Genomic DNA, 25,673 nt, shown 5'->3' on the forward strand with positions numbered 1-25,673 from the left:
GGTGTGAAGGAAAAAACAGGATGTACATTATGCAATCAACTTAAGTTTTTCATCAAAATGTCATGTAACACCGCCACGCAATCAATCTAGAATTGCAAAACTATATCGGAAATGTTTTGATAAAGATGAAATTCATATAAAAAGTTTTTGTATAGATGAATAAATATGAAAATACAATGTAGTCTAGTAAAATTTTAGCTTGACCACTTTTATTTGAATAGAAAGTCATATATTTCCAATTTCTATCAAACTGAAGAAAAGTGATATTCAAGGTCCAAAGAATTACTAAAAAAATACTAAATATTATATTCTATTTTCCAAAGGTATATTTGGAAGAGAATAAAGCTGAACTGCTGCTGTTTTTGATGCTTTAGCTAGTTTTTCTTTTCATGCTGACATTCTTGAGAGCCAACACAAGACAGAAGAACGGTTCTCAATTAAACAGGATTGAACTAAACCAGAATGTCGGCCATTCAAATCCGGGGCTTACTGGGGTGTGAAACTTAACCCTCTCTCACACCTTGCTCTCGTTATGAACTCATATTGAGAGTTCAGGAGAGATGGTAGAAAGAAAAAAAATTATATAGAAGATAGAAAGAGACCAACACTTGTTTTGAAAGAAAGAATGAGACAGACTGACCAAGAAAAAAGTAATAAAGGGATTCATCTAAAAAGGAGTGTTAGAAAGGTTCGTCTAGAATAATTTTGTCATAAAAATTTGGGGAAAACATAATGTAAAATTATATGAGGATTAAATACATAACACTAATCATTCAAAGCCATTTCAGTAATTTAAATGAGAACGGCGTATATAATCAAGAAATAGACTGGTAAAGAATTAACAGCATTGACAGAGACAAATACTAATAAGTCGTTTTCTCAATTCTGAAAGTCCAAAAAGAAAGATGTAGCAATCATGAGAAGAGAATTAAATTTATAAGTAAGACATCACCAAAAGATGATGATGTAGAATTTGACTGGCAAAGGGATGAGGATGGATGTTTTCTCATTCAAAATATAAGAAATATTTTGACCTAGAAATGTGCTTCGATGTCTAGCGGAGCTCTTCTGCTTCTCATTTAGAATGGACTTACTCTACAAGAACAGATGGCATGAGAGCAAAATATAAGGTGGTGAGAGAGAGAAAGACAGAGAGAGAGAAAGAAAGAAAGAGAGATAGATAGAGAGAGATGGAAATAGAGGAGGACATGGTTTGAATTCAATCAAACCCTAATCAGAATGAAATGTTTCCGTTTATCAGTCTGGAAAGAAATACTCTTGTCTAGGAGCCGATGTTCTTTATCATGCAGTTATACAGATCATTAAATGTATTAGTTCCTAAAACTTTGAAATTTTAGTTTAAAAAAAGCTTCGAAGAAACAATCTCAATGGTACCTTTTCTAGTCTTCTGTATTTATCTATTGCATTTATTACCTAAATATATAGTTCACAAATAATATGTATTACAAAACTGAAACACAAACACAAACACTAAAAAAAACTTGAATGGTGTCAAATAAAAAGCAAATTGCTTTGGAAAAACTGATTAAATCTAGTTACTCAAAAGCTATCTTCAAAATAACATCACTTTTATTGAATTTTGCCTTCATTGATATATCGATCCAAGAACATAGTTATCTAACCGTGAAAGTTCCATTTTATTTCTCAATGTGAACCTTCCACTTTACGATTTAATTTTATATCCCATTCTCAACCTTCTCCATAACTTATAGATTTGTTTATTGAATTTAGTGCATGCATTTCAGTTATCATTACCATATTATAGCTTTTATAAATATCTTTGGAAATAAATTTGTAACGTGCTCTTATCTAGAATTACCTTGTAAGTGCAATATACCAACATCAATTAATTGTTACTTTATATTATTTGACTATTTCATTTCACTTATGTGACTATGAAATTTATGTTTACATTGTAATCTTTGTTTGTATCAGTCTCCCAACTGTTTTAACAAGGAAGTATGTTGTACAATAAACCAAAATGAATGAATGAATGAATAAAAAGTTTGGACTGAGTCTCCATATTAATTTCTTTCTTACATTCAGACAATAAAAAATCTTAATTATTAAAACAAACAAAATGAAAGAAAAAACAATGGCTTTGCTTCAAGGAAATACAGTACATTGCCATAACTGTCTGCCAACATGCAATCATATCTTTCCCTGGAGACCACTGCCTCATCCAAATCTCAAAATGTTTTTCATTTGGAATTTCCGCTCTTTACCCCCCATCAGAGCGAATGGTTTAGAATGAGTCAGTCTAACCCTCACCCTTCTCCCGTCCCAAACCAGACATTATTTCACGCACCATTAGCGCGCCTCGACCGACGCACCTGGGATGCGGGATGAGAAAATGAGCATCTCCCCGCATCATCATCTTCCAGAACCCATCCATTCGGGGATTAGGATGCACTTTTTGGTAGCGGTAAGGGGTGTTATCTTTAGAAGACAGATTGATGTAGCTGCTAGACAGTGTATTGGAATCCTTTTAAGTTTATCCTACCTCGATAACTGTTTGCTCTCAATCATCTTTGATGCCTTATTCTATATCTCCATATTCACCCTCTTCATCTCCTCCTCCATATTTCTCCTAAATCCCTTACAAATACAGAATAATAAACTCCCAGACAGTTAAATGTGTGTCTAAAATTATTCTATATTCCACCTCACAAGGCAGTGGTAGTATATTCCCTCCCTCTTTGTCTCCTTTCTCACTTCAACTATCTATCCATCTTTGTTTTCTATGGCACCATCTGTCTATCCATTCCTCGGTCTATGATTGGAGACCGTATTTCTCACCTCTGATAAATTGGATTATATTTTACTAGAATTCATCATGGACACACTGCTTTGTGTAGCGAGTTACATTTCCACGGTTGCAAAGATGTGCATCTCTTCAATATGCTTTTCTCTCGTCACATCTTTGGGGAATCAGTCAAGTCTGTGCCCAAACACCTTGACCTACCGGTTATGCCAGTAAATGAATATTGAAGTTTTCTTATCTTTCTCTTGGGAAATATTTCAATTCTTGTTGTTCGATCTGTTTTCAATAGGTAACAAAAGGATTGCAATTCAGAAGATATTTCTCTGACAAACATAATAATACGGCTATACAGGAATAAATGATAGAAATAACACTGTGTCGAGCTACCCCTCTATCTCCTGTCTTGACCATTTTGTCTTCTCACTATTGTGAATTAAGTTATTGGTTGTTTATGAAAAAAGAATCCAGCAATACAGTATAATAACAAAGGAAACAGAACAACATAAGGAATGAATAATCAAAAGTAAACTTAATATTTTACATCAACATTCAAGAAAACTCTAAACGATAGGATTTAAGGTGTAGACTAAATAAAAGGAAATAGAATACAGTACAGCAAATGTGCACTTTGATATGCCCAGAATGAAGATGGATACGCATTATATTTGTGGAGAAGAAAAAAGTTGGGACTTGAGAAGAAAAGAAGATGCAAACTGCCATGTCCAGTAAAAGATGGCATTTATCTTGGTTTTATCCTACAAATGAAAAGGACCTTGTCCCTTCTTTTCTGTATTATACTGCACTATTTCCAGAGTACACCCCCTTCATCAAAACACACACAATTGGCTATATACTTCAATTTGTAGTTTACTGAGCGCAATTTGTTGTTTTGGATGGACACAAACACTTCTTTTCATTCAATCAAAATAGAGTAAAAGAACACCATGGCAGGCATGAAGCGTCTTAATCACAGTCTGCAGATATAGCCATATGAGTGAAAATGCCTGTAATGGTCTTAACATTCATGTCACATGCTTAAACCCACACAGCATGTAGCAGCTTAATGTATCTCACGCCTGGTGACAAATTGGAGAGCGACAATGGACTGCTTTCACTGCCTTGGAAATGGAATCATGGGATCTTTTCCGAGGGATGCGGATGGCGGATATATGAAATTGATGGGAAAGAGATAAAGCACCAGGTTTTACACCTGAGCTCAGAACATACATCAGAAATATTCCACGCAAATCTGGCCTGATTAGGATTGCCTGGGATACAGGTTAGCATACCTAGGTGAAAGCAGCTAGGGAAATAAGACTTGATTGGAATACCTCACATGCAGTCTCCTTTTCCACAAATTTACATCATATTCAATCATTTGAAGTAATTTGAGAGTGACTCTTACCTTCTTTTTGCTGATTTTCAATGTCCTGAGTGGATCACACTTGTGCATCTGAGGAAAGAGGAAGTGAAAAAGAGGAAATATCATTCACTAATTCTGATCCATAATCTATATCATAATTCATAACTATAATCCATTCAACATAGAATGATTTTATCATAAATGATATAAAAAGCATTTAATCTAGAGCAGAGATCAAGAAATAGAGAGAAAGTGAGAAAGGTTGAAAAAAGATCAAAGAAGAAGAAAAAGAAGAACGACGGAGAAATAGAGATGCAGAGAGGTAGCAGATAGAGAAAGGGAGAGTGGGAGAAGGGCCAAGAGAAAGAGTGAGGAGAGAGAGAGAGGACAAAGAAAAAGAGAGATTTGAAAGTGAGTCAGAATAGTGTTTAACATGCACAAAAATAAATTGATTCACATGTTTTCAACATCACCCTCCCATTCCACGACATGCCAACATCCCACAGCATGAATCATGATACAGTTGTTTTTCTCAATTTTCAAACAAAATTAAAGGTGCAGATTTTCATCAAAACGGCAGATGCAACATGGGATGACTTTGCTAAGGGTAAAAGAGTAAGAAGCAATATGACCAGATACACATGCAAATTGTAAAATGAAAATTAACATATAATGAGGTCTTAGAGGGCAGAATCAAGTCACTAAAAATCTATAAAACCATTTTCTTTTCTTACTGCGGGGAAAATTAACAATTGATTCCAATAAGCACTTTAAACCAGATTTTTCCTGAGAGCAAGTAGAGGAAGTTTACTGGTAGAATGACTCACATGTCATCATTTCTGGGTCTTTGACTACCAAATTTTCCTAAATACAACCTTTGCCTTAAATGCCCCTGCCACTGGGAAAAACAAAGTCATCATAAACCGATTGATGGCCATGATTTGAAATAAGTACTGACATTTTCATAGTATTGTCTGGGTATTGGACCTCTATGACTGACAATGTTTGGACATATTTCTTTAAAATATTTATCTATTCATTTCAAGCACTTGCTACTTGTGTTTATCTCAAGCAGAAATTAAATGGAACATAAATTCCTTCTTAAATGATTTGATTTCCACCCACAGGTATTTAAAGGTTATTTTTCTTGCAAAAGAAGTGTCATTTGAGTTCGAGTTTTGGACTGGAATGCCCTTTTTACACAGGATTTTCTTAACCCCGGACTATCGCTAACCCCGTACTATTTTTTTTCCTTTTCACACATGCCAAATTGTTATTGCTAACCCCGGATAAGGAATGCTTGCTTTTCACACACGAAACTCGCTAACCCCGGACTAGTGGTTTATGTCGATCATTCATAGTACAAGTACACACGCTACATTTCCTTAACCCCGTACTATAGGTGGGGCCAAATAGTACGGGGTTAAGCTTAGCCCACTTTCGTTTTACACATGCGATCTTAACCCCGTACTATTGCTCTTAGCACCGCAATTGGTGGGATAACCCTGCTTTTTTGCAGGGCCAAATAATCCCGTACTATAGGTGGGGTTAGCCCACTTTGCAAAAACGCTGTGTAAAACGAAAGTGGGCTAAGCTTAACCCCGTACTATAGGTGGGGCTAAATTGCCATTTAGCCCCACCAATAGTACGGGGTTAAGGAAATTTTAGCCTGTCTAAAAAGGGTATTACAAAACCAACTGATTCATCTCTTTCATTCAAACAATACCCCTCCCATAGAAAATGGGATTAAATAATAGAATGGAATTTCATCTCAATTGTCTTAATCATATAATTTTACAAAAATAGTGAAATTCAAAATTAATTCATAAATCAGTTACTATTTTTGCCCAAAATATTGCTCATCTAATCACTCATCTTGAAGTCTTGACCCATACTTTTGGGTGGATATAACACTTTGAAAACAATACAAAGAAATTGAAAGGGGCAAGCGCACAATCTTTTCACTAAGAGAAATATATGAGCTAAATATTTGAGTCTCTATATAGGGAAAGGGTTAATAACCTCCAGCCCTCGCTAAAGCGCCTAATATAAAGGTATTCTACTGGTGAGTGGGCAAAGATGAACATAGGTTGACCTTTGATGACCTCAATCAAGACAGTTTGTCACCAGATCACATCTTCTAACATCGTTTTGAAGAGTGACATACTGATTGGTTGCACTGCCCACAGGATTGCTCACATCAAAACCATTAAGATTCACGAGTTTGACAGACAAGCAGATGCCATCAAGATTCTTAACATTAAGATACTATATTTACCATTTCTTAAATGCAGGTGGGAGTTTTCCTCCTCTCATGTCACCAATACCGGCCAATGGAAAAGAACCATTCTTTAATAAGCTATCGAAAGGTGCATCGATGCTCATCTGTATTGGCCCAGAGAGGGCGCTTTGAAATATGCTTAGCTCAAAAGAATATCTCACTAATAAATGCATCTCTATGATGTTTCTTTAGGCAGTAAATGAGTGCCACCTACAACTAATTTCTAGCCTTGGTAGACAGGTTTCCTCATCAAGAAAGTAAAAGATGAGCAGAAACAGTCATTCCCATAGACTACTTTTGTTATTTGTGATTACCATATGCATTTCAAAATGCTTCTTCTGCTCTTAAAGATTTAGAGTAAACAAGAACTCAACACATCCTTACAGAATGGGTAGTTTCATATTGCTCTTCCCTTAGGAAGAACCCCTATAAATAAATAATGGAAGAACCTAATAAAACTCTTGAAAGAAGTGAGAGGACTGTACTATTACTACTGCGGGGAGGTTTCATGTTGACACTTACAGGCGTAACACAGAGCTCTTCAACAATGCAAGCATTGTCCATGCCATCCAGGTTAACTAGCTTCTTGATCTTTCCATCCTCTGAAAAAAGAAAGAAAGTACAGACTGGTGTGAGAAAAAAGGTTTGCAAAGTTAGGAGGAAAAAGCAAAACAAAACAAAACAAAAAAAACACTTTACTTTGTTTGTGTATTAAAAATAGCACTAAATATATTTTTCAGCCAAAACTTCAAAATTTGCAGGCTTGAGAATATTTTCCCTAATAAAAAGGTTTTCAACCTTTACCATTTTAGATTGAAACATGAGAAATGTCAGTTTCCAAGGAATCAACATTCTTATATTTACCATGGCATAGTTTGATTCCAAGAACTTTGTACAACTGTTGTCTTTCTTCTGGAAAACCCCAATCGAGTGTTTGGCAGATGTGTATATTTGGGACATTTCCAATAAAAACATTTTATCGGTTAGGACACAACTCAACTGTGTGGGTCGGAACAACAACTAAAATGAACATTATTCCAAGGGTTTGGGAGTTCTTACCAGTTCCAACGAAGATGACATTGTAGACCTTATCCCTTCCCTGCACAGTATCCACGACAATCCTATCCAATCTGAAAAGAAATGAGAAAACATCTTTACTTCTCTTGCATCTATCAAGGAAGTTACATAAATGCAATAAGGACATTGCTAGAATTGGATAAAAAGAATTACTCCCACAATAATTTCCTCTCTTGTTGCACAGTCCTCCTCCTTTCTAACAAGAGCTGCTCATTTCTAATGGTTAGATAACAGAAAGTATAAATTACAATACTTGGGGTGTGCTTCACAAATGTGAAGTAAATTCAAATACATGAAAAATACCTTAAAGTAAATTTTCATGTGCAGAAACATTATGGAAAATTTCAATGGAGGATTTTGATAAGTTCACAGACTACAGTATAAAAAAATTCTCACATTGTTTTCTGAAATATTTTGTGCTCAATTGTCACAGCAAACCTATGTTCCTCTGAATAAAAATAATAGTTGAAAGATTAATTTGAAGTATACTTGATCAGTTCTGATTATCATATGATTGCCGGGAAGCACAAGTAATTTTAGGATCTGATATCCTTTTCTTAAATTGTATTACTAGTAAAAAAAGACAATTTTTGTCTTCTGAAACATGGTAGAAATGGTATGATCAGGATTACATCTTAGAGAGGTTATCTGTGTGAGATTCATAACAGGAAGAGTCGGTTCACCGAGAGGACAAGACTTGCAGCATTATTCAGGGGGATGGAGAAATGAAACAAGCCAGTAACTCTGAGATTTTCAGGTGATGATAACATTCCACTGCAAGAAACAAGTGTCAATGAAAACTGAGAAGTCTAGAACTCTTAACACGATAGAAGATTTAAACTTTACTTTCTTTGGTGGGAATCTGTGACTTCACGACACTAAGAGTTAAAGTAAAGAGAATTAAAATGAAGGAGAGCATCACATCTTCAAAATTGTACACTCCATAAAGTTGAATATCAAAATAATATTTAGTTAATTCAGACAACATTTGATATCAGAAAACAATAAGCTTACAACAGATACAGGGAAACATTTTGACAACTAGCTTTTTAGATGTCACACACATCACTACTTCAGACAAGCCTTTCCTTATTGAAACTAATTATGGAACCTAAGTGGATTGAGTTGAGAGTTTAGACTCAGGAGCAACCGCTGGGAAAAACAAAATCATAAGTCTGAAATGTGTAGTTCTGGTCAAGATTTGTACAGTCATCAGGTGGCATTCGATTAGCGTAGACTTAAATCCTCCATGTTGCTTCAATTTTGAATTGTAATAGAAAAGGCTACACTATATTAGCAGCCATGTTTCATGAGGAACACAAAACCTCTTTCAGCAAGTTGAAAATCCAACAAAAAAAGGTTTGAAATGAAATTGAATATAAAATTGCTGCCCCAATCGACAAAAGAGAAGGAGAAAGAGAATAAATGAATCAAAAACATGTATTCCTAGATATTTTTTTTTCATGTAGCATTTTCAAGAGTTCACTCCAGGTCAGTGTCACGTTCTTCAATTCCTCAATTGATTCTAAAAACATTGTTGGGAAATTCAGAGACAAAACAATAACACAAATTGCCCACCTTAAACTTGGTCACTAATGTCTGTTTTTACAACAGACTGCTTCAAGAAAGTGGAACGCTTAACAAAGCGTGAAACAATTTGCAACAGGGGTGAAATGTGATATGTCAAAATCCGAAGACTTTTCAGGGGAATGAAATATGAATGCTATATCATTCTTAACTGCTTCCAGGTGCACAGGCAAGTTATGAACTACTTTCTCTCTCTTTCTTCTTCTTCTTTTTTTTTTTTGGGGGGGGTGCTGTGGTATTGCCCCCACTCAAAATTCTCTGGGGCAGTGTGGGTTGAATATTTGGTTTGGGTGGTTAAAGGAGACAGAAACTTTAAGAAAAACAGGTGATGGATTTCATGTACAATGCAGTATGAGAGTAGTAGATAGAAATTGAGTGTGTGGGTTGGATGGCATATGGCCACAGAAGTTGGGTTTAGCAACAAAAAATATGGTAAAAACTAAATCTGAAACAGGTGGATATGTGCCCTTCATGTTTTCACCCCAGTAAAGGGAAGGGCACATATATCAATACTTTGGAATGATCATCTAGAGACTTCTCATTTTAGCAATTGCTATCATTAATAGAGACTGTAACTGTGATATAACTCTGATATGAGTGGGAAAATTTGAATGATCTTTGGAGACACATCAATCACAAACACGGGTCAAACATCTAAGACCAGGCGAATAAGGGGGATGAAAATTCAAGACTTTCCAGATATGCTGTATTTTGTGGTCTTTCCACAATGCATAATACCAATCATATTATTTTAATAACTAAGAATACCACAGAACAATGACTCACTCTTATACCGTAGGGTGAAAAAAAAACAGATTCACTAAAGTTAGGGTTTGAGTTTTAGCACTCCCACACTTCCAAGACTAACAAATTAACTTTCTGTTATAACATTTCACAGGTTTCTAACTAAAAAAAGCATCATTCATCAATGTGTGATGACTAATGGTTTAATGCGTGGGGTACAAGATTCTGATAGGTATAAAGGGGTGTGGTGGGGGCTTGGTAGTAGGGGTTCAGTGGTTAGGTCAAAAGGTGTCATTTCTAGGGTGACAGGGTTCAAATGTCATACTGAGATGTAAACTGGGTAAGTCATTTCAACAAAAGGGTATTTCAATTTTGGAATTCCTGTGAATTATAGCCAGTTTCCCAAAATAGATGTAATATTGACAGAATTTTATTGTAAATGAAATTATTTGGTAAAGAAATCACACGGAATGTGAGTGGTCTACTATTTCAAAGTATTTTTCAATGATGTAGCATTAATATTCTATCATTGTAAATAGGAATTTATATGAAAAGGGGTAAATGTTCATCCAGGAAGCAAATAATGTGTATTCTCTACACTATGAATAAAAAATAGAACTCTAAAAAATTCCCATTTTGCCTCGGGATGTTACGATTTAAACATTTGCTGTTCCTTAAGAATCAACCATCTGTTTATCGAAAATGAGAAAGTGGAAAGAACTTGTCAATCATACCAGATTGAATATACTTAGAAATGGGAAATTTCCTTGAGACTGGCAGGGTTTTCTTTGTTGGATAATATTCTGCCTTTCTCTCCTTCCCCAAGAATCGACAGTGAGCTACACTGCTTGAGTCATTTTAAGAATAAGAACTTTTGTTGCCAAAAACAACATGCAAAGAGCGAGCATAAATATTCTTCTATATCTCTTCACAGTATGACTTTGCTAGTGCAGATCACTGGTAGTGGAAGTGTTTTAAGAACAAACACCTCCGACAGAGCTCCTCATTAGATGAAAGATCAGGAAGTTTGAGGATCCAGAAAAGAATATTGGTATAATATTTCACGGTTGTTTGAAAGGATAAAGTCAAGAGAAAAGTGTATGACAGGCTTTTCTGCTGTGTTGAATAGAGGGGGGCTTGTTACTGAATTCCGGAAAACTTATCCGTGTGTGAGGTGAAACTAATTGGAACATGGCCCCCACCATGTTGGGCATGTCATTGGATAATGAAATCTTCACCTGAATTTGAAAAGAAGCCATGTTTTATCATGAGAATCTTAGCATGACATACAGACAGAATATCTTGATCATATACTCTCCCCCCCCATTGGATTCATGCATTACACTATTCAAATTGTAATCTGCAAACTATTCTTGATAAATAATGCTTTTACAGCTCAGGTTCATTACTTTAGTAATCAGATGTCCATGTATCATTTCAGAAAAAGCTAAAAAAAAAAACTGTGCCCAACTCTCTTTTAGTAAACTGAATTTCATCATTTAAATAAAAATATGACAAGTACTATGAACTGTTTGAAAAAGTTTTATGATGAAACAACTAAAAAATAGGGGAAGTCATTGTTTCCTCCAACTTCATGATTTAAACACCTACCTGCCAACTTGATATATTGTTGCAAACCTTCAATCCTTCTACCGTATTGAAATGACATTTGAATATATAATATCCTAAAGCAATGTATGAATTTATGAAAGTTATGACTTTGGAACCATGAGGCGGATGTTTGGGCAGAGAAGATGGGGGTGTGTTTGAGGGTGGTTTACATTTCATTAAAACTAGTAAACAGCCTGCAGGATTCTTGAAAGGAAAAATAAAGTGGGAGAGTGAGAGAGAGAATGGGGAGAGAAGAGAGTAAGAGGGAGAGGAAGACAGACAGAAAGACAGAAAAAAACAGAGAAACACCAAGAGGAGAACAAGGGAGTCACCAAAAACGATTATCATTAAAACAGTCCAAATGTGATAAAGATGGTGTTGAGATGATCATAAAACTACCATAGAGAAAATTGATAAAATATAGTAATTCAGAAAAGGAAATGAAGAAAATTTTCTTACATTAATCGAATGGGCTAGATGGCTGTTCTTGAAAAATACTTACAAATTTCCACCTTGTCAAGGTTGATCAGAACAAACTTCCCAAAAAAAACGTTCAAAAATAAAAAGATTTTCTAAAAGGTAACATGATGCCTAATAGCTTCTAGTGTTTTGGAGATGGTATTATTATTAGGTTAATTGGGAGAAAATCCAAACATTTCTTTAAGGAGTCTACAGCCCCTATTGAAACTGGATAGAAATTCATGTGTGGCTTGTCATATTCGATTTCAGGCTAAATTTGGAGCTGTTTTCTTAGGAGTTGAAAACATCTGATGGGGCAGGCAACAAGTTTAATTGGGGTACAATGAGAAAAGGGTAGGGTGAACATGAAGGGAAATCTCTCAAGAGTTCAAAACTTGTGAGGAACAAGTGAAATAAAAAGGATATTTAGTTTCAAAGATAGCAAAGTTCTGTGAACTGCACTCCAATTCACCTAGATATCATTTCATACCAAAGGCTCATCTTAAGTTATACAATAAATAGGCCTAAATGCGTAGAATGATTCTAAGATGCCCATGAATTCCTTTTGAATATTACTGTAAATTTCACCCCTATTTCAAGAAAAAAAATGCCAGGTGGTATCAACAATTCAAATAGGCAATCAATAGCAAAATTGAACTTGGAATGGAAATAACCATTACATTCTACTTCATGGGTTGATCGTGCATTTCAAAGAGCATGTTGGTTTTACTCCAACTTTCCAATGGAGCAAATAATTGGAGCTGAACTGTAAATGCCCCCAAGATGAGACTAACCCTATGAAAACTATCAAAAAGAGGGATAAAACTGAGACCAACCCACCCAATTGTGAAATCAATCCTGAGCAAACACCTGAAGAAAAATACTATCAAATTAAATTCTGTCAACTCTCATAAAAGCCATTTTTGACAAGAAATGAAATCATATGAGTTTCTTGCTCAAATTCTCAATATTCCTTAGTCCTTTATTCATTTCATTTTTGTCCTTTTAAGGTTATTACAACCTAATTTATTCAGTTTTCAAAAGGCATTCCAATTTTGTAAAGGGAAGAAAGTATATTGAAGTAAAATGGGGAAAGGGAAGACAAATATCAATCTATTTTAGATATTAAACAACTCTAGGCAACATCTTTCTTTCACCTTATGCGAAATCTCATACCATTGCACCCATGCCTATTCGCTATTTGTGTACTATGTTAGAGTAAACAAAAGACAAATATCAATCTATTTCAGATATCAAACAGCTCGTGGCAACTCCATTCTTATGTTTCTGTGAATTTCACACATAATCAATTCTATCGAAGACCATTTTATAAGTAGCTTTATCATTCTAAGTAATGTCCAAACCACACAACTACCTGATGGATTAATTAATTGTCTCCTTGTCTCAGTTAGTTGTCTGGTTTCTCAATCAGAGCCTTATTTTTCATCATCTCTACACCTTTCTGACATGCCTTCCGCCGAATAACAAATGCTTAATTTCACCAATTTTGTTTACTGTCATATTAAAAGTTCTTCATTTGGTGAAAATTGTCTGATTTCTCTGTTTGGCCTATCCATCAAAAAATATTGAATACCACTCGAGTAAAATGGTTCTAAGGTAAACCAGAATATTCAATTTTCAATCACAATGCTATTTACAAAAGTAAACTGTCTCGATGCAAAAGTAGCAACGCATTTTCTTGCTAAAAGATGTAAACAGATATTGCAGATTCTGATGGCCAGTGACCTTCAAGCTGAACTTCAGCTATACCAAAACTTTTCTGACCCAAAGAAACTTTGGATTGAAATTGAGAACTTGATCTGATGTATTACTCTGATAGCACGGAGATCTCCCTGATCTATCATAGTCATTTTGAACCACACTAAATGGCATACATTGCATAAAATAGGATTCACCTTGGATAAAGATCAAATAAACATTATCAAAAATGCTTTGTAAGTCATAAGAACGGTGGGAAGATAAAGTGAGAATATCTGATGAATTAAACCCCCAAAACCAACAAAATATGAAGTTGAAAATTAAAGAGAGCAAGAGAACGAAAGATAGTGGGAATGAATGATAGACCGACATAAGTGAGTGAAAGAGAGAGAGACATAGGGAGAGAGAGGATGATGGGGGGGGCAGGGTCTTATGACCTTGGCAAATCAAGCAGCTGAACTTGAAAATGACAGCTGTTTGTTCCAGGAACCAAAACAGTGAGTTTAAAGGGAGACAAAACAACTTTGATCATTGACAATAACTCTCACTCAGGTATACAAGTTAAGGTTATCCCTTCTATGAAAATCTTCCCCACTTTCTTTCATTCTCTGGCCTCTCTCCCTCCTATTGCATAAACAATGTATTGTCATGACAACAGCTGGGTATACAATAGTCAAATATACAAGAAATTCTGAGCTTTGTCCCTTTTTTCTGTGAAAATCACCACCCCTTTCCTTTCTTTCTCAAGCCCCCCCCCCCTCCCACCCTTTAACACCCAATCACCATGACAACAGCTGGCTACACAATAGTTGTTGGAGCAAGCTTCAACTTTTGGATCTGTCGGTAGGGTCTGGATGGAAAGGAAGTCCAAGATTTGTAGCCCAAAGCCTCTCTGCCAGGGTCCAGCACCCTAGCTGATGATGGACTATCTTGGGGTTTCGTGCCAAAATTTTGGGTGAACAGCCTTGATTTTAACAGTGCTTCTGTAGATTAGATGTGATTAGAGGTGGGTAGGCAATGGCAGGGGTTTTTATAATGCTTTCTTGATCAAAAGTTCTAGAAAAGAATACCCTTACCCCATCTCGCTTCTAAAGTAATATGAGAGGTTTGGAGAAGAGACTTTTGAAAAATACTTGAAAAGTGATATTGCTCCAGGAAAGGAAGAATAATTTATCTCACAAGCTACAAATTCATGGATGGCAAAAGCTTCAAACCACATTGTATTCTTCTAAGCTATCAATTTTAAAGAAGTTTAATCAAGTGGTAAATTATCAAAGGAAGCAAAACTATACTTTCAAAATGGTCTCATTTGCTCAAGTTGAATGTCCACAAATGTTCTTCAATAACTTTGATGTAAATTTAGCAATATTTTCCATAAGAATACTACACTGACCTTCATTTTTTACAATTATACCAACGCTTCAACAAAAAGTACAATAGAACACCCAAGGGGTAGATTGTGTGGCAGGTTTAATTCTTGATCCAGCAGCTAGGGCATTGATATCATCTGTACTCTGCACTTATCATTCGCACCAAAACATATGCTAAAACATGGTTTTTATTTTATAGAAAATATGATATGAACTATAAAAATCTGTGCACCTGGTTCTGTAATTCCCCATGCTACCTTGTCCTGTTTTTAAGGCAATATGCTTCCTTTTTACTTAACTGCACCATAAAACACCATTATGTTTTATTGTATTTAAAGATTTTTTAAATTCATCATTCTTATTTCAGATGAATGTGTGTGAAATGATTGGTAGTGGTTACTGGAAATCATCACATACATTGCTTTATATGAATGTAAAATTATGAAAGAAAAAAAAAGCTTCCATCCTAACATTCACCCCATTCCTCTAAAAAATGAAAGCATTACAAGCAATTGGTTTGAAATTGAACCACACACGAAGAAGTGTGTGAGGGTGTGCATGTGTGAATGTAAGGAAATCTAAGATTTGTTTTTAAATCTCTCTTCAAATGCACAGCTTCCTAATGATGAAAGGATTCTTGCATGAATTTCATGAAAATAAAAGTATTGACAAAAAAAATCCTTGCCTTTGTCACTTGTTTTCTCACATGTCCTTCTGTTCCTGCAATTACCAAATCCTTTAAGTCTATTGAAATGCTAATGTGATCGCACACTTTCATAATGCAGCCACTTCTATTCATGAATTTCTACATTACTACTGGCTCGGATATGAATTTTTTGCAAAAATGAAAAAAAGTTGGATTTTTTTTCTTTATTGATTCATGAGGGGATATCAAACATTATCTCTTTAACGTTTAAAGAATTCTACAACCACAAATAATGATAAGTTTGTCCAATCGATAAATCAGAGACTATCAAATACACCACCAATACAAGATAACTCTTTGAGAGAGAGAAATGTATCAAAATATTGTTACATTGCAGGCAATGTATTCTAAGAAGCTGAATCCATGTTTGAATATTCCATGCACTTGATCATGTGTAAGTGAGCAAGCATTTCATTTTGGTATCATCACCTGATCTTGGATTAACAAAGCCTCTCTAATTACCCCATGATCCAGCCACGTAGCTATGCTGTGAATCACTTGCACTAGTCACACACAATGTCTTAGTCAAAGCTTTCCCCAGGTACTTCATTTAACATTCTCTCACCTCGTGACATGCCCAACTTCTTAACTAACGAAGAACAAATTTAAAAGTTTGAAAAGAAATTGTGTAGACCATGTGTGATGAAAAAAATTCTACCCACAAATAAGAATACCAACTTTTGAAATCCATGAGAGACAATTAAGATATCAATTTTGAAACATCACTCTTGATCCTTCAGATACATCAAACAAGTCTCTAATTCCATTGCACTTAGATGCTACAAAACCCAGGGGCAAAGGTTTTCTAAAAGCAGCATAACATTTTTCCACTTTAATCCCCTCAGCATTTTCTCATTGGTTGTGTATTTCTATTATTTTGTTAACTATCAAAAACTTTTATTGTTTAAGCTAATGAATATTTATCACGAAAACTACATTAACAAAACCTGTTATGAACTCAGGTCTCCGCATAATTTCATTTTATGACTTCAGAAATTTGGCAGCAGAACTTTCCCAGGCTCATCTGGCACTGGTTCTCCATGGAGATCCAAGAAGTACAAGTGAGAAGTGAAGGCAAAGAAGATCCAGAAAAGATAAATAGATGGAGGTGTGATAGGAAGGGGACAGGACAGGTGCGTCCCGCCAAAGAATCAGCCCACGAGGGGTAATGACTCACACCCATCTGTGAAGACATAAGAGCCAAGGAATGACATGGCATCAACACCAGGGACTTACTAGTAGGTCCCAAGAATGTTGGAGAATCTTAAGGACACCGAAAGAGATTAATTAAATCACTTGCAATAAAGATTACTAGCGGCAGCTTGGAGACAAGCACAGAAGATTCAAAACAAGATTACCTTGGATTGGATAAAGAGTTTTGGCAGATGAATTCAAGATAACTACAAAGAAATGCATCTCTGCAAGTCTCTAGGGACAGAATGATAAGTAGGCCTATTCATTGCACCTTCAAAAAGTACAGTGGGATAACCAATTGACTATGAAGTCCTTAAATTTCTGGTTCATGTTGTCAATTGATAGGTTTGAAACTTTTCAAAGATGTTAGAGTACCGATTTTTTAACAAAAGAAGCCGTTTTTTTTAATGATCACTGGAATAAAGTCCGACCGGAAAGATCAGAAGAAATGGGTGTTGGTAAGCAATGAAATTATACTAGTTTATCCAATGTTTTGAGTGATATACCAATCAATAATATCGACATCAACAAAGAGGCACATGGGGTGGAAGAGGGCCAAGGGGAAAGGGGCAACAGGTGGAAGAACACTCCAAGAGGTTCCACCTGGGGTGCTGAATCACACCCAATCAAACCAGAGTAGGGGTATTTTTCAAGACAAGATAGTGGTTGGGTGGGGAAGAGAGGGGTAGATCCAGGGGTAGCATCTGTTAGAGTTGCTCCATTGTGACAGGGGTAACACAGTTGAAGGGTGCTGGGGATGATAATGCAAAAATAATGATGGCATGAAATTCCAGCCAAAGTTCAAATATGAATGCTAATTAATACATAGGATCTTCATCATCTCAGGAATCGTAGCCCCACTAAAAGTGCAAGCAAATAATAATCTCTGAATATAAAAAATACTGTATCCTTGTACCAGATTCTGTTAATATTTTTACAATTTAATTTTGGGGCAGATATAAGCCTACACTTACTTTATCTTCAATTTGGCCTGATATTATATTCTCATCAAAGTAACTTACTCTGTCAAGAAGTATGAAATGTCCACAGGAAGATTAACTTGAAGGTCAATGTTATTATGAATGTCAAAAGGTGAGAACGTACAAGAGGGCTTAACCGCATGACAACAAACTAATTTTGCTGAATCAAAGGACAACACAATTTCTATTGAACACAAAGAACAGTATGCCTGTTGAGATAACACTGATTGCAAATAATTCATCTTGACTCATCAAGGCGAGAGGGCAAATGACAACAGGTATTATACCTTTGAAGGAATAAACTTGACACAAGGTTTTGTAGAAGAGCCAACAGGTTAGTAGACAACTGTCACAACAACAAGCTTTATCTGATGTGAAATTTACAGGTCAGCTGGGACCAACTAAGTCATGGCAAAGCTTTTCAACTTGTCATGTATCTAACCTGTCTACATTTCACAAAAATCTAGTATTAGCACTGTGTAATGATTTTACTGCATATTCTACTGTTAAGTAGAACATTTTAATAGGGACGGGCCTGACGTTCAACATTATTGAAACTTGGCTTTTTGTCAACAGGAATTTCAAAACATTCTCGGTTTTATTTCTTATTCTTTTCAGACACATACTACTTCTTTATCTACTACATCTATTTATTTTTCTTCAAAGCTATGGCATACTTTAATATCATAATGTATTTTACTAGTCTGCAGGCACAGACCCTGATTGAAACTTTGATCAACAAGTGTGTCTCCATGCTAAGACTAGCACATGGAAAAACTTGCTGTTTCAATTCTGAACGGGAGGGCCTTCAGTACACAAGGCAGGAGTAGGCTGCATATTCAGACCTTTAACTTGAATGAAGGGTTTGCACAGTAAACTAATGTTTTACCATCACTTAAAATAAACAATACAAGTCCAATTTGAGCAAATTCAGTTGAGACATGATAGCTGGCTTGTTTGTAATGGTTTTGTTGTACAGTATCAGGGTTCCAAGCCAAGATGATGAGCTTTTACCCTATAGTGAGGCATCAACCCTGGGTCCCATGGGGATCTGAACTTAAAGCTTGTCTTCTGCAGGCTTACTTACAAACATTTATGGTTTCTCAGTACTAAGATATGACTGATTTCATAAACCCTACATCGAAAGAACTGGGGGTCTTCTGATCTTACAAGCCATTGAATGTGTCTAGTTTTCCTACCTTTTCGTCTTTCCCTGGACAAAGAGTGGTCTTCCACTGACTGGTTCCACTGATTTGTACATAAGCTGATATCTCTGGGCATCTACAAGGTATCTATCGATCTGTCCTGGTCTGATCAGGCTGCTCTGTACTTCGCTGCAACCCTGCAAGATACGGAAAACATTCACATAAAATTCATCAATTTTTAGATCTGATCTATAGAAAAAAATGTATTGCAATATGTTGCCAGCAGCTATGTTCACCAATAAAAATGTTTCTTATTTTAGCAATAATTGCTTAGCTTATGTCATCATTTACTCTTATCAGAAGAGTTAACCTCAATTTAGAAAAAAAAATTAAAATCATTGCTCACTGTAACGTCCTGTGCTGACTTGCAGAAAATAATAATGCACCATTTGATCACTGTCATACAATGTGATGCATGGCTGCTCAATGGAAGTTGACATAACTGTGACTACTAGAACCATAAAAATATCTCAATTATCTCATAAACAACTGTTGAAAACCCTAATAAAGTTTTGGGTGCCATAAGTTGAAGGAAGTTTGAAAACATCTGAGACTTTTGTAGAGACAAGCCCAATTATCATAAATTTGTGACAGTACTACAGGAAGAACATATGCAACAAGAAGAACAGAAGGTCAACTCTTTCCTTTTCAAACAATACAGCCAGGACAGCAATGATCAACATGGAATATTTCAAATATGTCCATTTACAAATTAACAAACCAATTTTACTATGCCAAATATTTCTATTACTTCTTGCAATGCATGTACTAGTGAGTAAACATTCCACAATATATAAAGAAATACATTGCTTCTTGCTATAAACAATATTTGTGAATGACCTTATCTCCAAAAGTTGCTGGATAAATTCCTTTAAAAGTTCTAAAATGTAAAATCAAAATTTATTTTATAAAGTAATTCCAACACCTAGATACTAATGTAATGGAGAAAAATCCCCATTTACGGTATCATGCACAGAAAAATATTAATCCCTAAGTTCTTGTAAAAAAACCTCTAAAAGAAAATAATTATTTTGGTTGGGACCCAACATAGCATAATACATATACCACAGTGGAGACTCCTATGAGAGATTGCATTATCAGTAATAAATTTTATAAATTGATGTAACAAAAAAAAAAGGGCTAGCAATGCCAAAGTGATAAATATATCGAGAAAAAAGGCAATTGTTATAAAGAAAACATAAAGTTGTCATCAGCATAACTATTTCCAATCTCATTATTTCTTTTGTCTGGATAGAATGTAAGTTTTCCAGGCCTCAGCCAATATGCCTCAACAGTCAAGTATATTAGCTGGTCCTACTTATGCTACCACTAAATTACTTTGCTTTCTCCCTGAAATGCCAATAAACTAAATCAAATAAGGACAAATTGTGTCCTTGAATGTAACAAACTTACTGGAGAATGATCAAATATGTGGAAATAAAGTTTATAGGTACACAAAATATTTTGGCACCTGAGGAAATAAAGGTAAGTGATACCATGTGAGCAGAACTATTAAAACATTTATGAGCAGGCAGCCTAGCATTTTCTTGTAATGCTACATGTCACATTTTTGGCACAAGTCCCATATGAGGGTAAGAAATACCGCCCCCTCTAACATTGGGTGGCCTACTCCATGGAGTGATAGTATGAAGTGAAGAAATTTAGCATGGAATGAGACACCATCACTACACAAGGGGTAAACAGACCACAGTGTGAATTGATTGTGGGTGTGTGAGGGTGCGTGTGTAGTGTGTGAGGGTGTGTGTTGCGTGTGTAATCATAAGGAAGAAGACAACATTTCATGTGATCTTCATCATCACATCAGGGTATTCTTAGAATTTTGAATTAAATAGTCATACCTTTCATTCCAAGGGGGACAGGAGTTGTTTTGTTAGGGCACATCTCCCTGACGTAACTGAATGAGGGTCTCCTAGACCAAACTTCTCCCTGAAATAACCCCTCGCCAAAGTCATCAAATAACATACCATTGTTTAGTTCTACATGGTGGGCACACACAAGAGCTTTGGTAAGACATAGAGATAATAGTATGACAGATGGGCTGAGATACGCTTAGGGTGAACGAGAGGGCATCTTAAGTGAATAGCTAGTCCCACTTTGCAATAACCATTAGCAGCATGATAACATGGTATGTTTTGCTAAAGAGGCCCAGACGAAAGGAAGATGATATTAATAGGAAACACATGAATATCATCCATACAACATCTTCCCATCTCATAGGAATGGGGCCTATTTGTTTCTTACTCTAATTCAATATCTATTGATGATTTTTTTTTCTAATAATCCATATGAATTGAATATCATAACATGCAAAAAAACTGACAAATCAATTGCCACTTAAATGACATGAGCTAAGAACATGCTACTTCCCCTTTCATACCCCCCTGATATTTTACAGAAAACCTGCTGAACTTTAAAACGTCCACAGAGCTCATCAACTAGGCATTGTCACGTCATGAGGCTTGACTTCATGTTATAGCAAGCATTAGAGACATCACCCTCCCAACCAAACAAAATGTTCTAAAACTCACATCACATCAGCCTTAAAACCAAATTTGCAACCTAATTGGGCTGCTGATTGATGGCAGTGCTCTGATCGAATCCCAACACCCCAGCTACCAAGGGAGCGCCGGAGAGAGATGCGTTGGTATGGCCTCCTCGTTTGATCCGCTAGATCCTTCCACACAAATGATGACATGTGTGGTGCGCATTAGCACCCTGTTTGTATGCAGTAGGGCTCTCTCTGCACAAACGCGACAAAATCCATTAGATAATCATTTCGCTGCCCTTATTTTCCCCGACCGTTTTTGGAGTCGTTTCCCGCTAAGCTCCTCTAGAGCAACATTTGCGTTGTTAGACGTCGGTTTCGCTACAGTCACTAGGGATCATCAGAGGAGAATGGCTGAGTCTTGTTTCTAGCCGATGTTCGACTTCTTAAGACCCCTATTTTTCATCACTTTATCCAAGTTTCAAATCCATTCATCCCCCACCCCTTCTGTACTCCCCCCCCTCCGGTCCATCCATCCGATCACTTTACTTGCAGTTTAAGATGTCCCAGTCAGTATCTAGGTCATGATGAGAGGTGCCCGTTTCAGGGCTAAAACATCAGGCCATACAAGGTCATGTCAGATCCTTTCACATCCTTGCTTCTTCTTTTAGGATATCAAGATGATGGAGGAAAGAGGAACAAGTCCGCAAAATACTTCCCAATCAGGTGTGTGCTTAGCAAGCCATAAAAATAGCTAAAGATTTAAAGTGATTGGTTAACATTGGTTTGACTTTTAAAAAATCTGAGCTAGAAGGTCACACTTTTAAAAACCTGTGTCTGTGATACGTTACAAAAATGAAACCAGAAAAAATTGTGTTCGAAAATAATTATTTAGTGCTTCAAAAATTGAAATATAAAGTGACCGGAAACACCATCTTAATTTCATCCCATACACTTATGTGTTTTATCTAGGCGTCTATAAGACGCCTATTTACAAAATCGGGGTTTGCCTTGTAGTTTTAGCTTTTTATCCTCAATAATGTTTGTTTTCAGGGTTTATTAGTTCTAATACATGCACTTGTACACATGTTTCATCTTGGTTTGATAATTTTTTTAATCGACTGCTCACAAAGTTAAACAATACCTTTAATTCAACTTCAAGATTTAGCATTCAAGTTACAGTTAATATTCTGTAACCTATCCGCAAGTCCTTATCTTCTAGACACAAGATCTTTCTTGATATACCTATTTCAGTAGACCCTCATTCAAAAGAAGGGTCTGATACTTCAAAATAATCCACTTTTATTTCTTCAATCAATCTTACATGGAAAATGTGTACTACATAGCTGTAGTGAATAATAAATAGTTCAGCAAGGGGAGTAGGTGCTGACATAAAACTATTCAACAAGACCCCGGCCCCTACAAATTTGTGAAATTTGAGGATCTTTGATTTTTGTCCATAGCAAAGGAAGGAGATACTCAATGGGACATTATATGGCGTCAGATGTACGAGACAAGACATAAATGGGCCAGACCTATGACAAAATGTAACCTTACTCAGGCACTACTACCATTCCTCTTATTCAATCTATCTTTTCTTTGGCCCATATATTTTGTTTGAGAATCTAGAATAAGTTGATAGAATGTATTAACAAGGTAATGATTGAGTAGATTCTCAGAAGAACCATTGGTAGAAGTGGATCAAGGCAATGACAAGATGAAATCCTAGACAATAGCATACCTTTCACAATTCTCAATATAAATGCATACTGCCATTTGGAAATACATGAATTCTATAAAGCTACAAAGAAATTCCTCAAATGAACCAGGAGTTTGTCTTTTGAAACAAAGAGGTACTGATGGGTTTCTTATTTCCTTTCCTTTATATATGAAAGCTTGTAATGCTTTCCAATGTTATAACTACTGTAAAATGTAACCACTGTACATCAATTGATTTTTTTAGCTCTCTTATAAATTACCCTTCTGAACTCTTGAAAAGACTGTTCATACAACTGGGTCTTTATTCATGCAGCTTATCATTGATAACAAAAGCTATGATTCTAAATCAAATTTGCACTCAGCCATCAGATCGTACTGCATCAGTAGTTCATATAAAGATTGTTACTTGTTATTGATATCAATCTTTAAGTAGGATCCAGAGACATGTATGCCATCAGTTGTGCACTTATACGAAAGGGGTTTGGGGATATTGTAATCAATGCAGTCATGTTTTTACAGCTGATTTCAACATTTTCATTTTCTTCATACTTTTTGCTTGCATAAGACATAATAACTCTACGCTGAATTGATTGTACAATTTTGTGTCTTGTATGTTACAGTGCCAAGATGAGATGGAAGTGGAACAAGGCAACGATAAGTGAAACCCAACCAGGCCAGGTTTCAATTTCGATTCGGCCAATATATCTGACCAGATAGATTCATTTGAGGAAATTGCAAGATGAAACATTAGGATCTAGAAGAGTGATTGGTAGCAAAGAATTTTTTTTATCAATGTTCATCCAAGAATGATGTATAGTACCTACACTACCGAATCATGTTAAGACATTTGTATAACCAGGATTAGTATCCAAGATGTCAATTTCAAATTGTTTAGGATTTATTTATGGTTGATAGAAAACCTTGAGTGAAATATTTAAAAAAAAATGTTCAAATTGATTGCTGCTAATTATTTGTCTAAAGATCCTCAAATTTTATTTTATGGAATCTGATGAAACTGTAAGTGTAATTGTAACATTGGATTTTAAATGAAGGAGTTGATAGGTGAACTTCTCTGGATAAATGCATTTATTCAAGAATGTGATCTGGTTTTTGAAAGAAAAGCAAAAATAAAATCCATCTAACAGCAAACTTTTTAAAATGTGAGTGTGTCTTTGAAATATGTTTGCCATATATTCCTTTGAAATATTGGAAAGTTTCTTTACATTAGATGGATAAACAACGAAAAATCAAATAAATCTGAGAAATTGATATGAAACTCGGTCATTCCCAACTGAACAATTTCATTGACTTCAGGAAATGAAACTGTTTAGCTCTATTTACAAAAACAGAAGAAAAGTATTCAGCCATAAACAGTGTACACAATAAACCACACTTTCCCCACAAGATTTGCAAAATGCAGGGGCAAAGGATAAGATCAGGGGAGCGATTAAAATCACAGTTTTTTGCTACTTCTAGGGATGGAAGATTGTAAATCAAGAGTCAGGGAAAACCCTTATCACAGGAAGGTCATGCATCATTTACAAGGTTAAACTCATGTACATTCAAGGGTAAACATGGACATTTTGTGGTGAATGTAATAAAAAAAGGCTTGAGAGAGTTCAGTTTTGTGCCTTTTCAGGTCATATGTGTAGAGAGGGGAAGGGGTGTTGATTCAAAGAAAAATGAAAAAAAAAACCTGCTACTGTAAATATAAGGGCAACAAGAAATGTCAGATATCCTGTCCCATCCAGGATACGCCTGTAGAAAAAGAAGCCCCCCCCCCTTTAACAAAAATTAAAAGCAACAACAACAAAAATCAATTAAAATAGGACTTAAGTAAGTAGGACCTACAGATCTACAAGAAAGGGAAAAAATAAATAAAGAAAGCTGATAAAAAGATGGATATAAAGATTGAGACAAAATCTGACAGATAGGCAGACTGTCAGTTGGTTAGACCACACCTTTTGTATATTTTAGCCATTTTGGAGAGGGTCGAGCAGTCACTGACCAAGCAGTAATGTCCATCACAAACAACCATACTGAACAAACCTTCGGCCCACCCTTCAAACCAGAATACATTTATAGGCATAGGCAATAAACATGATCAAGGATTTATCTCCACACAGATGCACAGACACGTGTTATTAGATAATGGGATTCCTTTCTGATCAGGAGGGAATCTTCCTTTTATGGAGAAGCCGACAAGGGATTGTGTGTATAAACAATAATATATTACCTCCTGATATTTTTTCGTGATCTGTTTGGGTTAGAGAGCTTTCAAAACATTTCAAGGAGGGAGTGCAGGCACAAAAAGTGAGATTTGGAAGAAGGAAAAAAATGGATTGATGATGGATGGAACATCATCAG

At 35.7% G+C, this 25,673-nt stretch overlaps 1 protein-coding gene across 1 annotated transcript in view; it reads right to left on the reverse strand.

The window, feature by feature from the left end:
• The window catches only part of LOC121411356 (semaphorin-5A-like), a 105,885-nt gene that overhangs the window by 14,342 nt on the left and 65,870 nt on the right, over positions 1-25,673 (reverse strand). Inside the window, exons 11-14 of the mRNA XM_041604034.1 lie at positions 19,076-19,218; positions 7,489-7,559; positions 6,952-7,031; positions 4,191-4,238 (exon numbers count right to left, since the gene is read on the reverse strand). Of these exons, the coding sequence (XP_041459968.1) occupies positions 4,191-4,238; positions 6,952-7,031; positions 7,489-7,559; positions 19,076-19,218 (342 nt within the window). The remainder of the gene's footprint in view (positions 1-4,190; positions 4,239-6,951; positions 7,032-7,488; positions 7,560-19,075; positions 19,219-25,673) is intronic.

This window comes from Lytechinus variegatus, chromosome 3 (genome assembly GCF_018143015.1).
Source record: "Lytechinus variegatus isolate NC3 chromosome 3, Lvar_3.0, whole genome shotgun sequence".
Lineage (NCBI taxonomy): Eukaryota > Metazoa > Echinodermata > Echinoidea > Temnopleuroida > Toxopneustidae > Lytechinus > Lytechinus variegatus.